Raw genomic sequence first — 18,051 nt, forward strand, 5'->3', positions numbered from 1 at the left:
TCAGTAAAACCCTGATTAACACTACAGGATAGGCTTCTTAAGCCCCCTCCCAAGGACTTGTGGAGACCTCCTTAACACTCCTGCATGCAGACATCTTAGCAGCTTACCATACTGTTCATCATAACATTCAGCTCCGTGGTCTATCGCACGACCTGGGCATCTCAGAGCACAGGAATGGATAGTCATTCCTGCACAATCAAAATATACCAGTACGTTTGGGCCACTTCTCCACTGATCCCACACCTGTGGGTGCCAGGGTCCCACAAGGCTCCAGCGTATACACATTGATATTCAACACCTACATGAGGGACCTCTTGGCCCACACAGTCATTCAAACCATCCCATCAAGTCTGTGTGGATGACATCCGAATACTGATGCACCTGGACAGTACAAAGTATACCCCATCCATATCATTCAGCGCCTACGGATGACACAAGCATTGATGATCAAATCGAGCCTTTGACTCAGCGTGAGAAATTGACACTCTACTGCGCCAGTTGCTAAACGCATATGCAATCCACTCCCATTGATCAGTGTCTTTGGGTCCACCACCCACCTTAACACAGCCCCCTAAGAAATTGGGTGTTCTACTCGAAATACGAAGCTAAGGCAACAAGGGCAGAGATACTCGCTCTCGCTTAGACACCACAATGGCCTTTTATGTCAGCTTGAAATCCACGAAACTGATACATCGCATCCATTATAGAGCAGATAGAAATAAATGGTGAAGGAATGTGATCATGTTCCACCAGACCTTAAAACCCTACAAAGGGGGTGGACTTCCTCACTTTTGTCTAACCTTCTGGAGTATAGGCCCAAAATGGACTACAGAGTATGTCCAACACTACAGCATCCATCATCTTCTGAAGACCAGAATCCAGAGTGGAGGAGGCAGAATGATCTTGCAACAAGGCACGATCTTCAGAGTCTAATGCATCCATTATTGGACTCCCCACAGGCAAATTATCTGCATGACAGCACTTGATGTAATGCAGTGTCTAAGCTTAACACGTTAATTCTATATTTTTGGGAACTAAAATCGGACTTCTGTTTTACAGAGAAAGAAGCCAGTCACCCATCTTCACCCCCTCTTTCACTCTTGCTCCTCCTGTTTCCCCAATTCCTCTGAAGAGGACTGCCCTGCACATCCAGCGCAATTCACACCTTTCAACAAATGCATGTTTCTGCAAAATAAATTACAGTAGGGACCTCACTGATATCACAAAACACTCCAATCAGGTTCAGTAGCTAGCAGGACTAAGTTCCTTGCCTGGCTACTGGAGTGACCATGGAGGCTGTCTGGTGCCACCATGCCCTAAGTGATGCAGTGGTCATGGGCAGCATGGAGAGGAGACCCTGGTGCACCCCATCTCTTCCTGGTAGCATGCCAGATCCTTCTCTTCGGAGATGAACCTGTAGCACTGTGCCTGTAACAGAATATCCCATCCAGAAGATGTCTACTAAACATTCCACCTTCCCTTTGGCAGGTGCCCTCTCCCACCAAATCAGGTCTGAACTAAAATAAAAGAGTGCAGCGTAGAGAAGAAATGCTAGCTTGGGAGGGTTTTGGCAGTGGCCCGGACAGACAAACCTTAGAATAAAGGGAGGTAATAAGTGTGAGCCTCAGCACGCAGAGATCCTTTGACTTACTCAATTCTACTCGCCAGCAGGGAGAGCGAAAGAAAGTCGCTGATTGCTCCAAGACAATGCACCGTCCTGTCCCACACACTTGTAGTATGGATATTCAAAATGGCTGCCACCCAGAAGAAGATGGAGGCAAAGCCTTGCAACTGGCAAAGCAACATGCACGGGAGAACACAAGCCAGTCCAATAGCAAAGTTAACAATTACCTATATCTGAAAGTAGCTGAGCAAGGGCAGTCCCTGGGGACAGGGTCAGGCCCTTATATAATCTGTTAGAGTCGAGTCGGGGTCCGGAGAGAGTTTGGAGGTGTGGTGCAAGAATGTACTGGAAGCCCAAGGGATATAGGTTGGAGAGTGGACAAGGTGAAGGAGGGGAGAGGAGACTGGAGAAAGGGGAGGAGTTTGTGAATCAGGAGGAGGAGGTGATTTAAAGTAAGGTAACGACTGAGAAGAAGGAACATTCGAAGACAGAGGGTGGGAGGAAAGACCAAGAGCTGGAGGTGGGCCAGAAGGTGGGAAAGAACACGAGCAGACAGGAGGATCAAATTAGGGAGGTAGAACAGGGGTCTGCAACCTTTGGCTCTCTAGATGTTTCAGACTACAATTCCCATATATGGCTGTTGACTGTGCTGGTTAGGGACGAAGGGATTTATAGTCCAAAACATCTGGGGAGCCAAAGGTTGCAGACCCTTGAGATAGAGGGTGACTTTAGAAGGAAGCAGGAGATGAGACAGCAGGGAGGGCTCAGGAAAGAGCAAGCAGAATATTAGGCAAGCCATTCACCCGATAGGTAGAGTGGGGGAGGGAGGACGTATGAGCATGTGGTGAGGCATAGAGGTGGTGTTCCAGGGACCGGACATGAGAAGCAACAGTGAGGCCTCCCGTGGGGACAAGAGGCAGAGAAAGTGGGGTGCTGGACAGATTTACAATGGTCTATGTCATATTTTTGCTTTTTATATAGGCAACGCTTTTGCCCCTCTGTGTTGTTTGGTATTGAAGCTATCAGTATGAAGGACCTTTCTTGGCTTAACGTGCTTCAAGGAAAGTTTTGGCGGAGAATGTTGGGACTGGGTCCTAGTATCCCAATAGAAATTATTCACCTTGAGTTAGGCCTTATTTCTATCGCTGCTATGGTAATTAAAAGGAGAAGCCTTACACGTAAGGCACCCGTTTTCCCAGTGTTAAACCTACTGGGTCAACAACCGCCGACTACAAGATTGTAATCTTTGCCCTCCCTTGTACGTGGGGACTTTGTAAGCATGTGTTGGAAGCCGGTTTGGGAGGATAGCTTACAAAAAGACTGATTAGTAAAGCTGTTGGTAAACTTGAACAATGGGACTGGTGCGACAACTATGTACACCTGGCTAAACTCACTAGCTATCGCACCTCCGTGGCTCTACTTGATCATAACTATAAAACCCCACTGGTAGATCCATCTTTGTGCATCCCCTGAATTGCGCAGATTTATGCTTTTGTTAAGAATTGGCACATTACCAGTGATGGCCTCGATTGCGCCTGAGCAGGGAGTTCCTAAAGATGCGAGGAGCTGTCGGTCTTGTGGCATTGGGTCTAAACCGGAGACTTCCCGGCATGACTTGACGAAGTGTAAAGAATATAGTGCCTTATATATAAAAGTGGCTGGGGCCTTTTGTCTCTCATCTTAATACTATATTAGGACAGAGGGCCTCATCACGAGTTGGGTGGTAGCCCTTAAATGCGGCAGTAACGCTATCACGCCGCATTTAAGGGTCTGCCCAAAAATGAGCCTGGTAGCATTTACCCCCAGCTCCAAGAAGGGGATAAATGCACTGGAAAAAGGCATTTTTTTGGGTGCTATTAGTGTGCGCTAATTGCGCTGAAAATGCCCCATTGAGTCCAATGGGGAATGGGGAATACCCATTACGCCCATCCCTTGCGCCGGACTGGGTGGCGGTAATGCTATTAGCGCGGGCAGTATCCCGGCGGTAATACCGCTGGGATACCACCCAACTCGTGATGAGGCTCAGAGTCTTTTGGCGGTATTGTTTAAACTCCGGTCATAAGTCTATGCATATTGCACTATTTAATATATGGAATTAACTTCTTAAATTGGGAATGGTAGGGAAATATATATCAACGTCTAAACTTGGACGAACTAGGATGATAGGCTCTTTAGGCCTTAGGCTATATTTTATACTGTATTTTCTATATTTACAAGTATTTTTTAAAATTATTTTAATGGTGTAATATAGGATGGGCTTAGCAAGTTGCGGCTGGTTACGCCTATTTAACCTCCAATAATTATGAATCATCATGAATTGTAACGAATGCACTATGTGGCATTTATGGCAATGTATGGTATGGTAATGTTTATTTGTAAAGAGCCATTACACAAAGCAAGTGTTTCAAAGCGCTCAAGGAGGGAAGGAACAGGGGGAAAAAACAACAATTATCCAGAGCCCTTGAATTTCTGAATGATACAAGTATGCACGGGCCGAGTAAGTGCATCTCATACAATTAAGAGTGAAGATAACAGCTAATAGGTCCGACGACGATTCTGCAGTTTTTCCAAGTGCATTGAGGCGCCAGCATGCAAGGAGGGGAGACAAGGGAAAAAGATAGACGATCATCAAGGCATGGTCGTGTAAGTGCATAGACGATACAGGAGAGGGTGGGGGGTTAAGTGCCGGGGGCAGGGGGAGAGACCCTGCGCCCAGTCAGTCAGAAGCTAGGGTAAGTTCTGAGAGATGCTACTCTCATGGGTCATTGTTCAAGCGCAGTAACGATGAAGCAAGTGCAAGGCCTGGAGGCAAGTGCGAGAGGACTGGCGAGGGTTCCAGGGACCTGTGAGACTATGAGGTACACCAGGCACCAGTCAGCAGGCTGTGTGGAAAAGGATGGTGAGAAAGGTAGAGGGAGAGGGATTGGTTAGCAGGGTAGAGGGAGAGGGATTGGTTAGCGAGGGAGAGGGATTGGTTAGCAGGGTAGAGGGAGAGAGAAGGAAGAGGAGAAGAGGAAGGTCCTGCGGAGTCTCCGGAACTTAAGGGGACTAGGCTGAAGACGGGGGTGGCAGGGAGGCTGTTCTGGAGGGAGGTTCTTGGAGAGGATAAGGATCTCCCTCCAAATCTCTGCTTGGAGAAGCGGCTCACTCGCAGAAGGTTGGAGGTGGATGAGCAGAGGGCTTGTGAGGAACAGTATTTAGGTAGGGATTGTTGCAGATAGGTAGGTCCCATGCCCCAGAAAGCATCGTGGATGATGCAGAGGGTCTTGAACTTGATCCTTGCAGCCACGGGGAGCCAGTGAAGAGATTTCAGCGCCGGAGAGATGCGGTCCCTGGGCTTGAGGCCAAGGATAAGTCCTGCGGTTTTGTTCTGGATGAGTTGCAGAGGGTACAGGGCAGAAGAAGGGAATTTGAGAAAGAGGCTGTTGCAGTAGTCCAGCCTTGAGAGAACCAGGGCTCTGGAGACAGTGAGCCGCTGGGGGAAGGTGAGAAAAGGAAGAGTACCTCTGAGGAGGTGCAGCTGGTAGTTGGACTTTTTAGCGATGCCTGAAATGTGAGCGGAGAAGGAGAGAGTGGAGTTGAAGATGACCCCAAGGTTTTTTGCCTCGCAGGTGGGTGCGGACGCAGGGCCAAGGGAGGTCGGCCAGAGTGAGAGTGGGAAAGCGGGAGCAGGAGTCCCAATGCGAACAATCTCAGTCTTACTGGCGTCGAGGCAGAGGTCGTTCGCAGCACACCATGACTGAATTGCTGCAGTCAGATATGAGCGAGGAGGAGTAGTAGGCTGAGGGTAGCCTGAAGGAGAATTGTGTGTCACCCGCATAACACTGGAACACAAGATGTTTGCATATGATGATTGAATTTTATTAGATTTGTTTTTACTTGTATTTTATCTATTGGATTTATTTGCATCTGTCCGTTTGCATATTATGATAAAGCGCATTGAGCTATAACCTAAGTATAATAAATACAAATTAGTACAATACCTAGTTGTAGTTCTTACCCTATAACCTAAAGGTTTATCCAACCATTACCCAACGTTGTCTATCAATAAAATCCTTCCCTTTAAAGCACCAGACATCAGTGTCACATGCGCTATTGCTCAGCCTTACCACACATGTATTGCGGAAACAAAACAAAAGGCCACTCCGTACTGGATCATCTCGTTTCGAGTTCAGGAAATGCTAAAGCTCAGAGAGAATGGGGAACTGTTCAACTGCAACTTGCCCACTGTGTGCTTCCTCGCCAAACGCAGCATACCCGCATGGCAATAGACCCATTGAGTTGCTAGGAACTACAGCTCTGGTGAAAGTTACCACTTTCATGGAATTCTGAGCAACCGGCAACTACATGGATCTTGTAGTTCACTCGTAACATGCAGTAACAATGTACTTAATCATTGACCACGCCAATCCATTCCATAGAGGAATCCCCACAGACATCAAGAGACATCACCCATGTGACCATTGCTTTGCAAACACGCACTCAGGATCATCAGGAGTACGTTCGATTCGCCTTCAACTCATCAATGCACCAAATCTACAAGTTATTCTGGGAATTGCTTGGTTGTCTCTGCACAATCCCACCACATTGTGGCCCACGCAATAAGTCACATTTTAGTCTCATCACTGTCAGCAAGTCTGTCGGACCCCTGCTTTCGTCAACTAAGTTACTTTGATAGCCACGGCTTGCTCTGCCATACTGAATGAAAAGTCTGGCAACTTTAACAGAGCCAAACAGAGCAACTGCATCCACGCAGATCCTAGTCACTTGGCTTACTCAGCGCAATGAAAGGTGGTTTTTGCAGCCGCTATACCTTTAACAAAAACACTGGTGGCCTTCTTGAATGCTACCATCTTTGGGCATATGAGCACATGAACGTGGGTCTGGCAACAATATCCAAAGAACATGAAGAAAGTGGCAGTTCACATGATTTCAAGCAGGCAAGGTCACCAGCTAATCACATAGCACAACATCACATGGAAAGACAGCTTTGAGGAGGCTGCTGGTCATGTGACCAGGCCCTGCCACTCAATTGCTCCTCCCACCATCTGTTTTCACGCCTTCCAGGCAGCTACTTAAGGACTCCAGGCCATCTACAGGCAGAAAGCTTTGAGGAGGCCACAGGTCATGTGACCTAAACCCTACCCACCTGTTTCACCCTGCCCATTCCTTTCTTAGTTCTTAGATCACGGGCGTCTCTCGCCCTGGGCATCTGAGGTGAAGGGTAGACGAAGAAAGGGGCAATTCCTGTTTGGACACGCTTGGACCGGGTGGACCCAGGAACAGAACCCATGCTCCTCCAACATCCGGTAAGCTCCATAAAAGATGTGTTTCAACCCTCTCTCCCAATAGCCCATCCATACTATCACCACTCATGGACAACCACTCTGCTCACCAGTAACATCATGGACACTGCATTGCAGAAATCTCACTTGTGTCACCATAGACCCCATCAGCACTCCATCATCCACAACTACAAGTAAACCGATGCTTACCAATGTCCGCTCAGCCACCAACCATGCAGCAGACATCGCCAACCTCATTGCCACACATGACTTGGACGCCATCTTCATTACCGAGTCCTGGATGACATCCACCTCCATCCTAGATGTCCTCATCCCCAATGGCTACAAAATTGTACAACAAGACCGTCCAAACAAGATCGGCGGAGGCCTCTGCATCATTCCCAATGCATCATGGCCATTCACTCAACTGGACGTTACCCCCATTGGCTATTTTGAAAACCTGATCTGCCACTTTCCACTCTCCCCAAAGGACACAGTCCCTTTTCACCTCATCGGCAGACCACCCAACCCAAAACCTCCTTCATCGAAGGCTTTGCGGACTTGGTCACCGCGTCTCTCATGCATGTCAAAACATCTTCCTCCGAGACTTCTACTCTCCTCACTAAATCTGGTAGGAAGAAGTTTAAAAAGGACATCCTGGTCTCCAATCCAGGCCTCCCTATCGCTGACACCTATACCAGTGCCTCCTCCAGGCAAACGTTCACTGACATCCTTTTTGTCGTTCCCTCGCCAGACCTATGGACTCTACATATGGTTGCTGTGCTCTCTCCCTTGTCGTCCTCTCCCATTAATGGTGGCACCCGGTGGGAGGCCCTCCTGTCCTCCTTCCACTCCTCCAAGGTCATCATTAATGTTTTTTTGAATGGTACAGTCTTGGTCCAAGACCCTCGAGCCAACCTTCTCCTCTTCGATAGACGCTTCCCGCGTCTCATCCATTTCCTGTCTTCTCCTGCTGTCCCATCTCTCCCCCTCCACGGCTTTCTCGCCTCGACCTGCTGCCTCCTCATTGGCTACCTTGCCCTCTCCTCTTTCCTCCTCTGCCCCCTCCCTCGGGCTGCTAATGCTACACCTCTGCAGGGCGTACCTCTGATTTGTACCCCTCCCCGGAAGTCTTTCAAGGATGGAACCTTCTCCATATTGCCACTCTAAACTCCCGCTCTGCTGTCAAACACTCCTATGACATCTGCTGCCTCCTGGAGGAACTTGACCCCGATGTCCTAGGTCTCACTGAGACATGGTTCACAGCCAGCTCTGCCACGAGCTTTGACACTCTCCTCCAAGAGGGCTATATGATCCTCTCCATTCCCAGACCCAACCGTTCCGCAGGGAGTGTAGCCCTGATCTTCCCTGAGTGGATTCCTGCATCTGTAATTCCTCCTCTTTCGAATGCCTCGTCTGTAGTCTCTCTCTCTCTCCCGGCCATTCCCTTACTGTGGCAACCATCTATCAGCCACCTGGTCAGATCTCCGCCTTCCTCGCTGAGTGGGCGGACCTCTCCTCTTCCCTCGTGGTCTCAACCACTCAACCCTTCCTTCTTGGAAACTTCAACATCCACCTGGATGCTTCCTGTCCTTCCACTGGACTCTTTCTCAACCTCTGTGACTCTCTCTCACTCTCTATTTTCCCCCTGGCCCGACTCACTCTGCAGGGCACACTTTGGATGTTCTGATCTCTTCAGACCTCCCCCTCTCGATCCCTCTCGCCACTCCTCTCTCCTTGAGTGATCACTTTCTCCTTTCCTCCCACCTCACCCTCTCTACCCCTAAGGCCAAGCCAACTCCAGCACTGCCACCCACCTTCTTGGTTATCCGACCCATGAAGAATGTGTCAGTTGAGGCTTTCGCCGCCACTTTCTCAATCCCCTTCCCCTTTGGCTGACTCACACCCTGACACAGCCCTTTCCATGCTTCACTCTGCTATATCTGATACTCTCGATGTTCTTGCCCCTGTCATGAGGATACGCTTGAAGCCCAAAGCCAAGTGCAACTCTTAGTACGACTCAGACCTCGTCACCCTTAAACGCAAGTGCAGAGTGGCTGAGAGGAAATGGCGTGCTTCCTGTACATCCTCTGACAAACTGGCCTGCCACCTGCTCCAAAGGGGTGTCCGCTCATTTGGTCAAAAAAAAAAGATCGAATTACCGTTTGGTCGAAACTCAAATGGTCGGAAAAAAAAAGGTCGAATTTTTTTTTTATTTATTTATATATTTTTTTCCGTTTTGGTTGGTTAACAAAAAATATTTAATATATAAAAAGCAGGGTTGGGGGGGAACCCCCCCAAACCCCCAAAAAAAATGTTTTAAAAAAAATTCGACCATTTGGATTTCGACCATTTGGTGTCGACCAAATGGTCATTCGACCATTTGTTTGTCGACCAAATGACTGGTAACCCTCCAAAGGCAATACCGGCTCTCTGTCCGCACCAAGAAGAGAGCCCACATCCAAGCCCGCGTCTCTGCGGCATCTAAAAACTCGGCCAAACTCTTTAAAATCTGCAAGGAGCTGGCCAATCCCAGGCCCTCTGCACGGCCCTGGCTTCTCATTTCATCTCTAAAACTCAGGACATCCTGTACTCTCTCTCTTCCTCTCGCCCTCCTCCCTCTACTCCCCTCTTCCTCTGACCCTGCTGTGGCCACCTCTCCTCCCTCCATTTCTGCCTTTCCCCTGTTCTTCTCAGACAAGGTTTCTAGACAAGTCCTATCTAAAAAGGTCTCATCAAAACAGGGTCACCCCTGTTCTTCCAAAACCATCAAGGACCACATTGACAGCCTGGCTCCTACTCTGGCTGATATCTGCAACTACTCCTTCACCATTGGAGTCTCCCCCCCCGAAACACTCCCTTGTCCACCCTCTTCATAAAAAACCCTCTGTCGACCCTTCCTGTCCAGCTAACTATCATCCACTCTCCATCACTCCTTTCCTGGGCAAACTCCTGGAAAAGCTGGCAATCTCCCAGCTTACCCCTCACACTGAATCTGTTGGTTGCCTCCATGACCATCAGTCTAGCTTCAGAGCTGCCAGAAGCACGGAACCTGCTCTCCTGAACATCTGTGAAGACCTGTTCTCCAACCTCGATTCTAAAATCCCCTGTGTCCACAGCTTACTTGATCTCTCGTCTGGCTTTGACACAGTGAACCATGCCACCCTGCTCAACCGTCTCCATGATAACCTGGGTATCACCGATCAGGCCTTGGCTTGGCTGACCTCCTTCCTCTCTGATCGACCCTCCCAGGTCCAACTCGGGTCCTTCCTCTACTCTATCTCGATCTCTACCTGTGGTGTTCCCCAGTGGTCTAACCTCTCTCCATGGCTGTTGAACCAATACCTCACACTTCTTGCCCACTGCATCGCTGCTCTCTGCCCCAACTTTCAGTGCTATGCGGATGATACTCAACTCATTTTCAGACTCCCTTCTGTCACCTCTTCTCCTTCTCTCATCTCTGACTGGCTGTCCGCCATCCAGGAGTGGTGTGCCGCCAATGATCTCTGCCTTAATGCCAGTAAGGCCGAGATTCTCCTCATCGGCACACCTGCTCCCTCCTAATAGTTTAAAAATGGTGCAATTTCTTTCATGATGCGTCTTTCCAAACTCCACACTGTACATCACTTCCCATGGCAGTGGTTTACCCAAAATACTGTTGGTAATGCAGTAGTTTTTAGTACATTAAGGGATCCATAGATACGCTCTACAGTAAAAGGCTAACAGGGTAGCTGAGCAGGTTGAGAGACGATTGCTGAGGTGTTATATGTTAAAAATTGTTAAAACGTTTCGAATTCGGATCTCTATCAATGTATTCTCAAGTTTTGTGGAAGCAGTGTGCATTTCTGAGGAAATGTTTTTTGAATTTAGAAACATCTAATGTTTTGGGTATTGTAGCTGATCATCTCTTAAAATCTAAAAGGTCAACTGGCAAAAATGTGTACTCAATGCCTTGGCAGACGCTTCAGTATCTGTTGAGATGATGATTTGCAATCCGGGGCGTGCTAAGATCAACATTTTCCAATATGACTGGATAAGTAATAATTCTAGCTGTCTCGCATATAAAGATTTTGATGTTTCTCTTTTTGGGCACAAGAGATTTAGATCCATGGCTGACTACTTCATTAAATGTCGTTCCCCACATATACGCAGACAATATATGCGTTTTAGATTTCATCTCTGGCATACGCGAGAGGTATTGTTTAGAAGGAAGCAAATACCTCTGAATTCTTGCCGTTTCTGCCTAAATATCTCTCAAATTGAGACACTAAAACATCTAATAGTTGATTGCCCCATGCTAAGAGCAATGCGATTGAGGTTTTTTTTAAAAACGCTTTCTTTAAATGGCCTGATGGATCCAAATGACATATGGAAACACATTTTTTCAAGCCCTAGAGTGGGTGTTAATGTAGCAATAGTGCATTTTCTTGAAGCAACACTACCCGACCATGAAGACTAAACATTACTTTATCCGGTTCCGTTATTGTTTTGATTGAGGCTTTTTGTCCATGTATTTGGAATCTTGGGGTTCACTATATGTTTCTGTCATTTGAAGTGATTGAACATGGAGTTGTACTTTTATCTGGTTATTATGTAATGCACTTATTACTATTGTAAAAATGTAATGGTTGTAATGTTCATTTTATTGTATTTGAAAAGTTGATTTCATCAACTAGCCATATAAAAAAAAGAAAATTGGTTGTTAATCGTATGACATTTGCAAGTTCTTATAAAAAACAAGTGCTATAAAATGTGTTTTGGCCAGGGGATGGGTTGGGCTGGTCGCTTGTTGTGGAGCTGGGTGGAGCTTGGGGTATTTCTGCCCCCGTAGTGAAAATCAAAAGTTGGCACCCATGAAGCCACTGTTTAATTTCCTAATAAGTGCTGTCGGCACAACTGAAGGATTTATTTGTGATTAAGCAGTTTGACAAGCATATAACATCAAAAGAAGGGGCACATAAATTACAGGGTATTTGTGTGGTAGCCCAACCAAAAAAAACACATTTCAAAGAAAACTAGTGAAGTCAAATTTGAGCAGCATTTTTGGAAATTGCTTTTTTTTCTTCAGTGCAGAGATTTCAGTCCTGGAGAGATACGATCCCTAGGCTTGAGGCCAAGGACAAGTCTCGCAGTCCAGTTCTGGATGAGTTGCAGAGGGCGGAGAGCAGAAGCAGGCAGATTTAGGAAGAGGCTGTTGCAATAGTCCAGCCTAGAGGGAACCCGAGCTCTGGAGACAGTGAGCTTCTGGGGGAAGGAGAGGAAAGGAAGAATACCTCTAACGAGGTGCAGCTGGTAGTGAGACTTTCTAGAGACGTCAGACATGTGAGGAGAGAAGGAGAGTGTGGAGTCGAAGTTGACCCCAAGGTTTTTAGTCTCGCAGGTGGGAGCAGGAAGAGGGCCAAGAGAGGCCGGCCAAAGGGTGACAGTAAAGGAGGGAGCTGGTGTGCCGATGAGGCAGACCAGCTGGTACAAAAATAGTACAAAGATTACTGGCAGGAGAGTACACCAGGTGAGCTGAGAATCCTAAAGAGAAGTCCTGGCAGGCGAGTATACCAGGCAGTTGGAAATTGCATAAATATTTCTGGCAGGGGATTATACCATGTAATCTGCAAAGATACAACAACTCTCATGTAAAGAATGTTACAACACTTTTTGCTTAAAACAGAACTTTTTGGTGAAACAAGAACTTTGAATCCAATTAAGACAACAAGCAACTGTTAGCTAAAGAGACATTTTGCCATTCTGTTTAAGAATCCAGGGGTAGTGGACCATCCTCTGGATACAAGGGTCTTTACTTTTGAGAACATTGGTTGGAGACATTATTACACTTTTGGTTTTGAAAACTTTTTCTAATATCAAGTCAAAGACATTTCCTTGCACCGTTTGTTGGTTGTTTATACGTGTGAGGGTCAGGATAGGTTGTTTTGGACACGAGAACGGTTTTTCAGTTACTGACATCCTGCCACAGCAGATCCTCAGTTTTAGTTTCCAGGTAGGGAAGTTTCTCCTTTGAATAGGGCTTCAGGGGCTTTCTCCCAACCCATTTTTGTTTAATAAAAATGTCTTTGATTAAGAACAAAACAATCTTGTGTCCGTCTCTCATTTCTGACCCCTCACACCTCTCTCCCCTGTTAGATCCCAACTCCCTTGTTTCTCTGCTACCTAACCTTGTCTTTCACCCTACGATTGTAAAGCGCTCCATTGCATCCCGAAGCTAGGTGTGCACTCAATAAATACCCTAATACTACCAATATTAATAATAATGGCAAGGATAGTAAGGTAACACAAATATATGTGTCGCAGAACCCTGTGTAAGCAAATCCCACACTCAGTTTAGGTAAGTATCCAACAGCAGCTAACAGGGCACACAAAGACACTGCAGATGCTGGAAGGGTAGAACACTCATTCCACCGGCACAAAATGAAGGCCCAGGGGCAGCTTTTAAGTACATATACATTCACACTCTGTAGTGAGCGAGTGGTCAAAGCTGCATAGGCTGGAAACTACTGCAAGCCGTAGGGACTCCCAAGCTCACTGCACCTCAATTGAGCTGGAAATACACAGCACTTGTCACAGCCTTCTAAAATAAACCAACACATTTTCACCAAAATAACAAATACCAGAAAACAGAAATTACCTAATAAAAGGGGGATCTAAAAACTACCCATTTCAGAAACTCTGTATAATAGGGGCTATTCCAGCTGTCGTACAGCTCTGCCGGATTGCTGCTGTTGGAGAAGCTTTGAAACAAGTCAGCACATGGTGTACTTACACGGCACGTTTTACACAGACATTTGGAACCACTGCATTGACTCAGCCGATCTTTTTATTGGTCGCTGGTTGTAAAAGGTCATTAAGCAGCATCCCATGTGCCCTCAACATGCAGTGCGTGTGTGCCTTATTAGTAAACCATGCAGAGAAGTTGAAGTGCAATTCACCACACTACAATCTTTGTTCAGGTTACTCTCGGAGTTACTTACTTGAAATGGGGCGGCTCTTAGAGTCCTCTTGAAAATCTTGGCAGCCAATGAAGCGTAAATTATTCTCTTCCCTCGTTTGGAAGAGATTATCAGAGCAAATGGGCTCATCTGGAAATACAAGAGCAAAGAAGCACAGCCCATTTAAAATGATCCCAGTGTAAGAAACCTTTCTTCCTGTGCTTTTCCCTGCTGAAGCAATCCTTTAGAAACACAGCAGGAAGATAGCAGAGGAACCTCGTTCATCAGTTAAATCATTTTTCCAAGTAGGATGGACCAGTCTCAGCACCAGAGAACAAATGCAAGGGGACGTTAAATCAAAGCTAAAAGAAGAGGCATATCCTGTCATTCAGAAGCTACATCGTGTCACCCGCCTCCAACACAGCTCACAGCGAGCCTGGCCCTAGCTCCAGGGGTAATATACTATACTGATGCGACCTTCAGAGCACCCGTGAGACTGCCTGCCCGGCGATTGGTATAGACGGCACTCCATTAGTTCATCCCTCTCAAAGCCATTCCTGGCCACAGGAGAAATGAGATGTAAGCCAGGAGGCTGGGCAGGACCATCTTTGAGACAGGGATTGTTTAATGCGGTGCATCATTGAGAAAGAACCCTCGCCTAACATCAAGCTCCCCAAAGATGGTCACTTTTAGAATAGGGGATAGGGCCACCCGCAGCCTGTAACAGAAGTGTGGAGTTTGTGATAGGCATTCCCGCACTTGGGTAAGGGAGTTACAAAGACTTCCCGATGACTGGCATGCCTCCGCGCCCCCCCATGCTTTGGGAATTATGGTTACCCGCCAGGTCAGTGGTAATGGAGGTGTTGGAGCAGTGAAGACATGTGGGTTCCCTCACACATTTCTCCAATAAACCCCCCAAGTTCAGCTTTGCCTCTGTGTTTGGTAATGCAGCTTCTTTAACGTTTCCCTGGTCATCTAAGCGGGAGGAGAGAAGGGAGAGGGGAATAACCCCTCCTAACTATTAGGAAAACCTTAAGGCATTCCTTTTTAACAGACTATGATTAAAGATGAGCCGAACCTAGAGATGGTCTGACAAGTGTGCAATAAGAAAAGAACATACATTGAAACCTAAACAATAAATGCTCCATGCAAACTTTACTAAGCAAAAAAAAAAGAAATCACGTGTGTGCCGCAGTGGATTAAAAACAAAATAAAAGCAATATAGCTCTCCACGCTACAAGCTGTTTTCCAATGTATACTAAATTATGGATGCGTGCAGCTGGAGAAAAAGCCACACCGCAGGGACGTTCTCAAAATGTAAGGGTAAGTATGATCTCAGAGCAGGTTTGGTCATGGGGCTAGTGTGATGAATCCAATGGAGTCATCACGGATTCCCAGACAGAGACCTCCTCCCATTCAGCCAAGTGATGGCAGCCACTACCTGATCATAACCCTGGGGGCGGCTATATGAGGGAGGATCACATGGGAGGAGACAACTACCGGGGAGAAGTTATGACTTCATTGGATGAGAGGCGGTATCCCCCCCTTTACCATGAGGAAGACCCTCTAATTCCCAACACCTTAATGACCTATTGTCTAACATGTGTTCCCCCTTGTAGAGGAAGTAAAGAAACACCTTACGAATACTCTTTAGGTCAAACCTCCCCCATCTATGACCTAAATACACAAAGCTCCAACAAAACCGTTTTTGCTCCTGATGGACCTTTACGTAAAACTGTTTTCTCATGTAAAACCACTGAGAAAAACTATCTGACAGCTTTATGTCCAATGACACCCATGCACTCCAACTCCCATAATCACCTAAGTACTGAGACAAGGAGGATAAAGGAATTGGTACAAGGTAACAGGAACCCAAAGCTTTATGTGCAGACTAGTTGTTCTACAGAATTACCTGTGAAAACGACAACTGCACTACTGAGTGTGGCAGTTCAGTAGAAAATGGTGGTTGCTATGCAGAGGCTTACGAGCGTGGAAGACACGTACCGGTGCAGTGGAGCAGAGGAGACCACCGAGACAGAAGGAGAAGCGCAGTGCATGAGCACGATGTGCCGTGGAGATGCCAGGAGCCACAAGGGAGTTCCTGGGCACCCAGCAGCTCGAAGAGGCAGCGTTCTCTATGCCGGGACCTGACGGGAAGCAGGCATGTGGCAGCGAAGGAAGTCGGAAGGACGTTTGCACAATTCAGAGTGGAAAACGAGCGGCAGAGCCACATGGCAGAAGCGCAAACAAGACCAGAGACGCTGGAGAGAACGAACCAGTGAGTCAACCCAAAACAAGTGGAGACCCTGGGGCCTTCAGATGACTGTGCCAACAGTAATTTGAATGTTATGAGACTGCTAATACAGAAACTACAAGAAGATTGTTTGAATGCAGAAAAGGCAAAGTACAGAACCAGACCCCAATAAAATACGAATGCATGAGATGCAAGTGTGGGGAAAGATTTGAGCAAACATTAAAACAAAGGGATATACCGAGCCAAGAACAGTATACAGTTTTGGTGATAGAGAGCAACTGTGAAACCCATAAGAAGTCCTGGCAAGGGAAAGATACCAGAAACCCATAAGAAGCCCTGGCAGGGGAGTATACCAGGCGATTTGCAAAGCTACAAGAAATACTAAAGAAGGACAGTGTTTTCAAGACAAAAGAGAAATTTGTGCTAAAGGAAATACTGTTGCAGAACTTGTTGCTTAACAGGAACCTTGTGAACCAAAGAGAGACATTGCCATCCCATTTAAGAATCCAGGAGAAGGCAACCACCCTCTGGATCCAAGGTATTTTACCTTGGAGAACAGTTTTCTTTGGAGCTATTCTAATTTTTAGTTGTGAAATTAGTTTTGACAATATCAGGTTGAAGAATTTCTTTTCACTCTTTGTTGTTTTGTTTATAGTGGGAGGGTCAGGATCGGATGTTTTAGACAAGGACGCATTTTCAATTATTGACATCCTGACCCAGACATATCCTTAGTTTTTGGTTTTTAGGTAGGAAACTCCTCTTTACAACAGGGCCAGAGAGTAATTTTCCCAACCCATTTTCATTTAAATAAAACTCTTTAACCAAAAACATGATAACTTTGTGTCCAGCTTTCATTTCTGACCCAGCACACTAGGAAGGGATAAGAATGTTTTGCAAGAATCAGGAGCACAAGGGGGGAGAGGGGAATGGAGAAACAGGGAAAGGCTGACAACATGGTGCAAGTGGGGGCAAGGGAATTCTCCACTTTAGCCCCCATCTATACACCAAACAGAGAGTGAGGTGGGTCCGCCAGGTACCAGCGGGCACGCCCCATCGCACACTATCTCAGGAAAAGGTGAGTTGCACATTTCAGACATTCACATGCAAGTATCATCACATGCACATGGGACAGAGATGGTATAACCTTTAGGTGTTCATAAATGAAGAGCATGGGTCACAACTTATAAGCCTGAGAAACATGTGCCATGTCGGCGGGCCCAGACCGAGAAAGGATGTTCCAGAAGATACATTCCTAAGAACTATCCAAAAGGGGTCTATGGGCGCCCATTAACACGGACATGTTACCCAGCCCATGCTGCCATATCTGTGCAACCCAGTATGCTCTACAGGCATGGTGTATTGCCATGCTCTCAGGATAGAAGCTTTCACATGCCTGGAAGAAACACACATCACATGATTTCCTTCAACCAACAGGTGACGATGCTGTTCAAACAAAGCAACAGGGAATACATTCCACAAGGACTTAGGAGATCATTCAAGTGCTCGAAAGGCCATGCAATATTTACATATATGGTACACTGCCTGTGATGCACAGCCCATGATTAGACACATTATACTCACATGTGCTGGCATTGCTTTCTCCCTCTTCGGAATCCACCAGAATAGACTCGTCCTCCACTTTAATCCTGAGCAGAATGTCCGGGGTGAGGTGCTCTGGGCCTGCAAGTCAAAAAGCATTGTGGTCATTTCCTCCCTCCGCTGCACAGGCTCTCAATCGGGTGCAGAGTCAAGGACTGCTCTACACTACAGCATGCAGAGTTCCAGTTCACAGCTATGGCGCATACTTTATAAAAAGAGGATTGGTTCCAAGTCCTGCGCCGACTTATGCCTTGTCTTTGAATGCATTTGGGCTCTGCATCTAAACCACTGGGCAGCATTTTTAGAATTACTTTAGTTGCTCTTTGCCACCACAGAAGAGGGAAAACCTTA

General features: G+C 46.8%; 1 protein-coding gene across 2 annotated transcripts in view; it reads right to left on the minus strand.

The window, feature by feature from the left end:
* Positions 1-18,051, minus strand: part of LOC138452978 (zinc finger protein 300-like) — a 154,167-nt gene that overhangs the window by 14,906 nt on the left and 121,210 nt on the right. Inside the window, exons 5-6 of one of the 2 annotated variants that reach the window (XM_069605351.1) lie at positions 17,683-17,781; positions 13,890-13,997 (exon numbers count right to left, since the gene is read on the minus strand). In XM_069605351.1, coding sequence (XP_069461452.1) covers positions 13,890-13,997; positions 17,683-17,781 — 207 coding nt within the window. The remainder of the gene's footprint in view (positions 1-13,889; positions 13,998-17,682; positions 17,782-18,051) is intronic. The other variant, XM_069605352.1, reaches the window with a different exon arrangement.

This window comes from Ambystoma mexicanum, chromosome 4p (genome assembly GCF_040938575.1).
Source record: "Ambystoma mexicanum isolate Mex_15411 chromosome 4p, UKY_AmexF1_1, whole genome shotgun sequence".
Taxonomy (NCBI): domain Eukaryota; kingdom Metazoa; phylum Chordata; class Amphibia; order Caudata; family Ambystomatidae; genus Ambystoma; species Ambystoma mexicanum.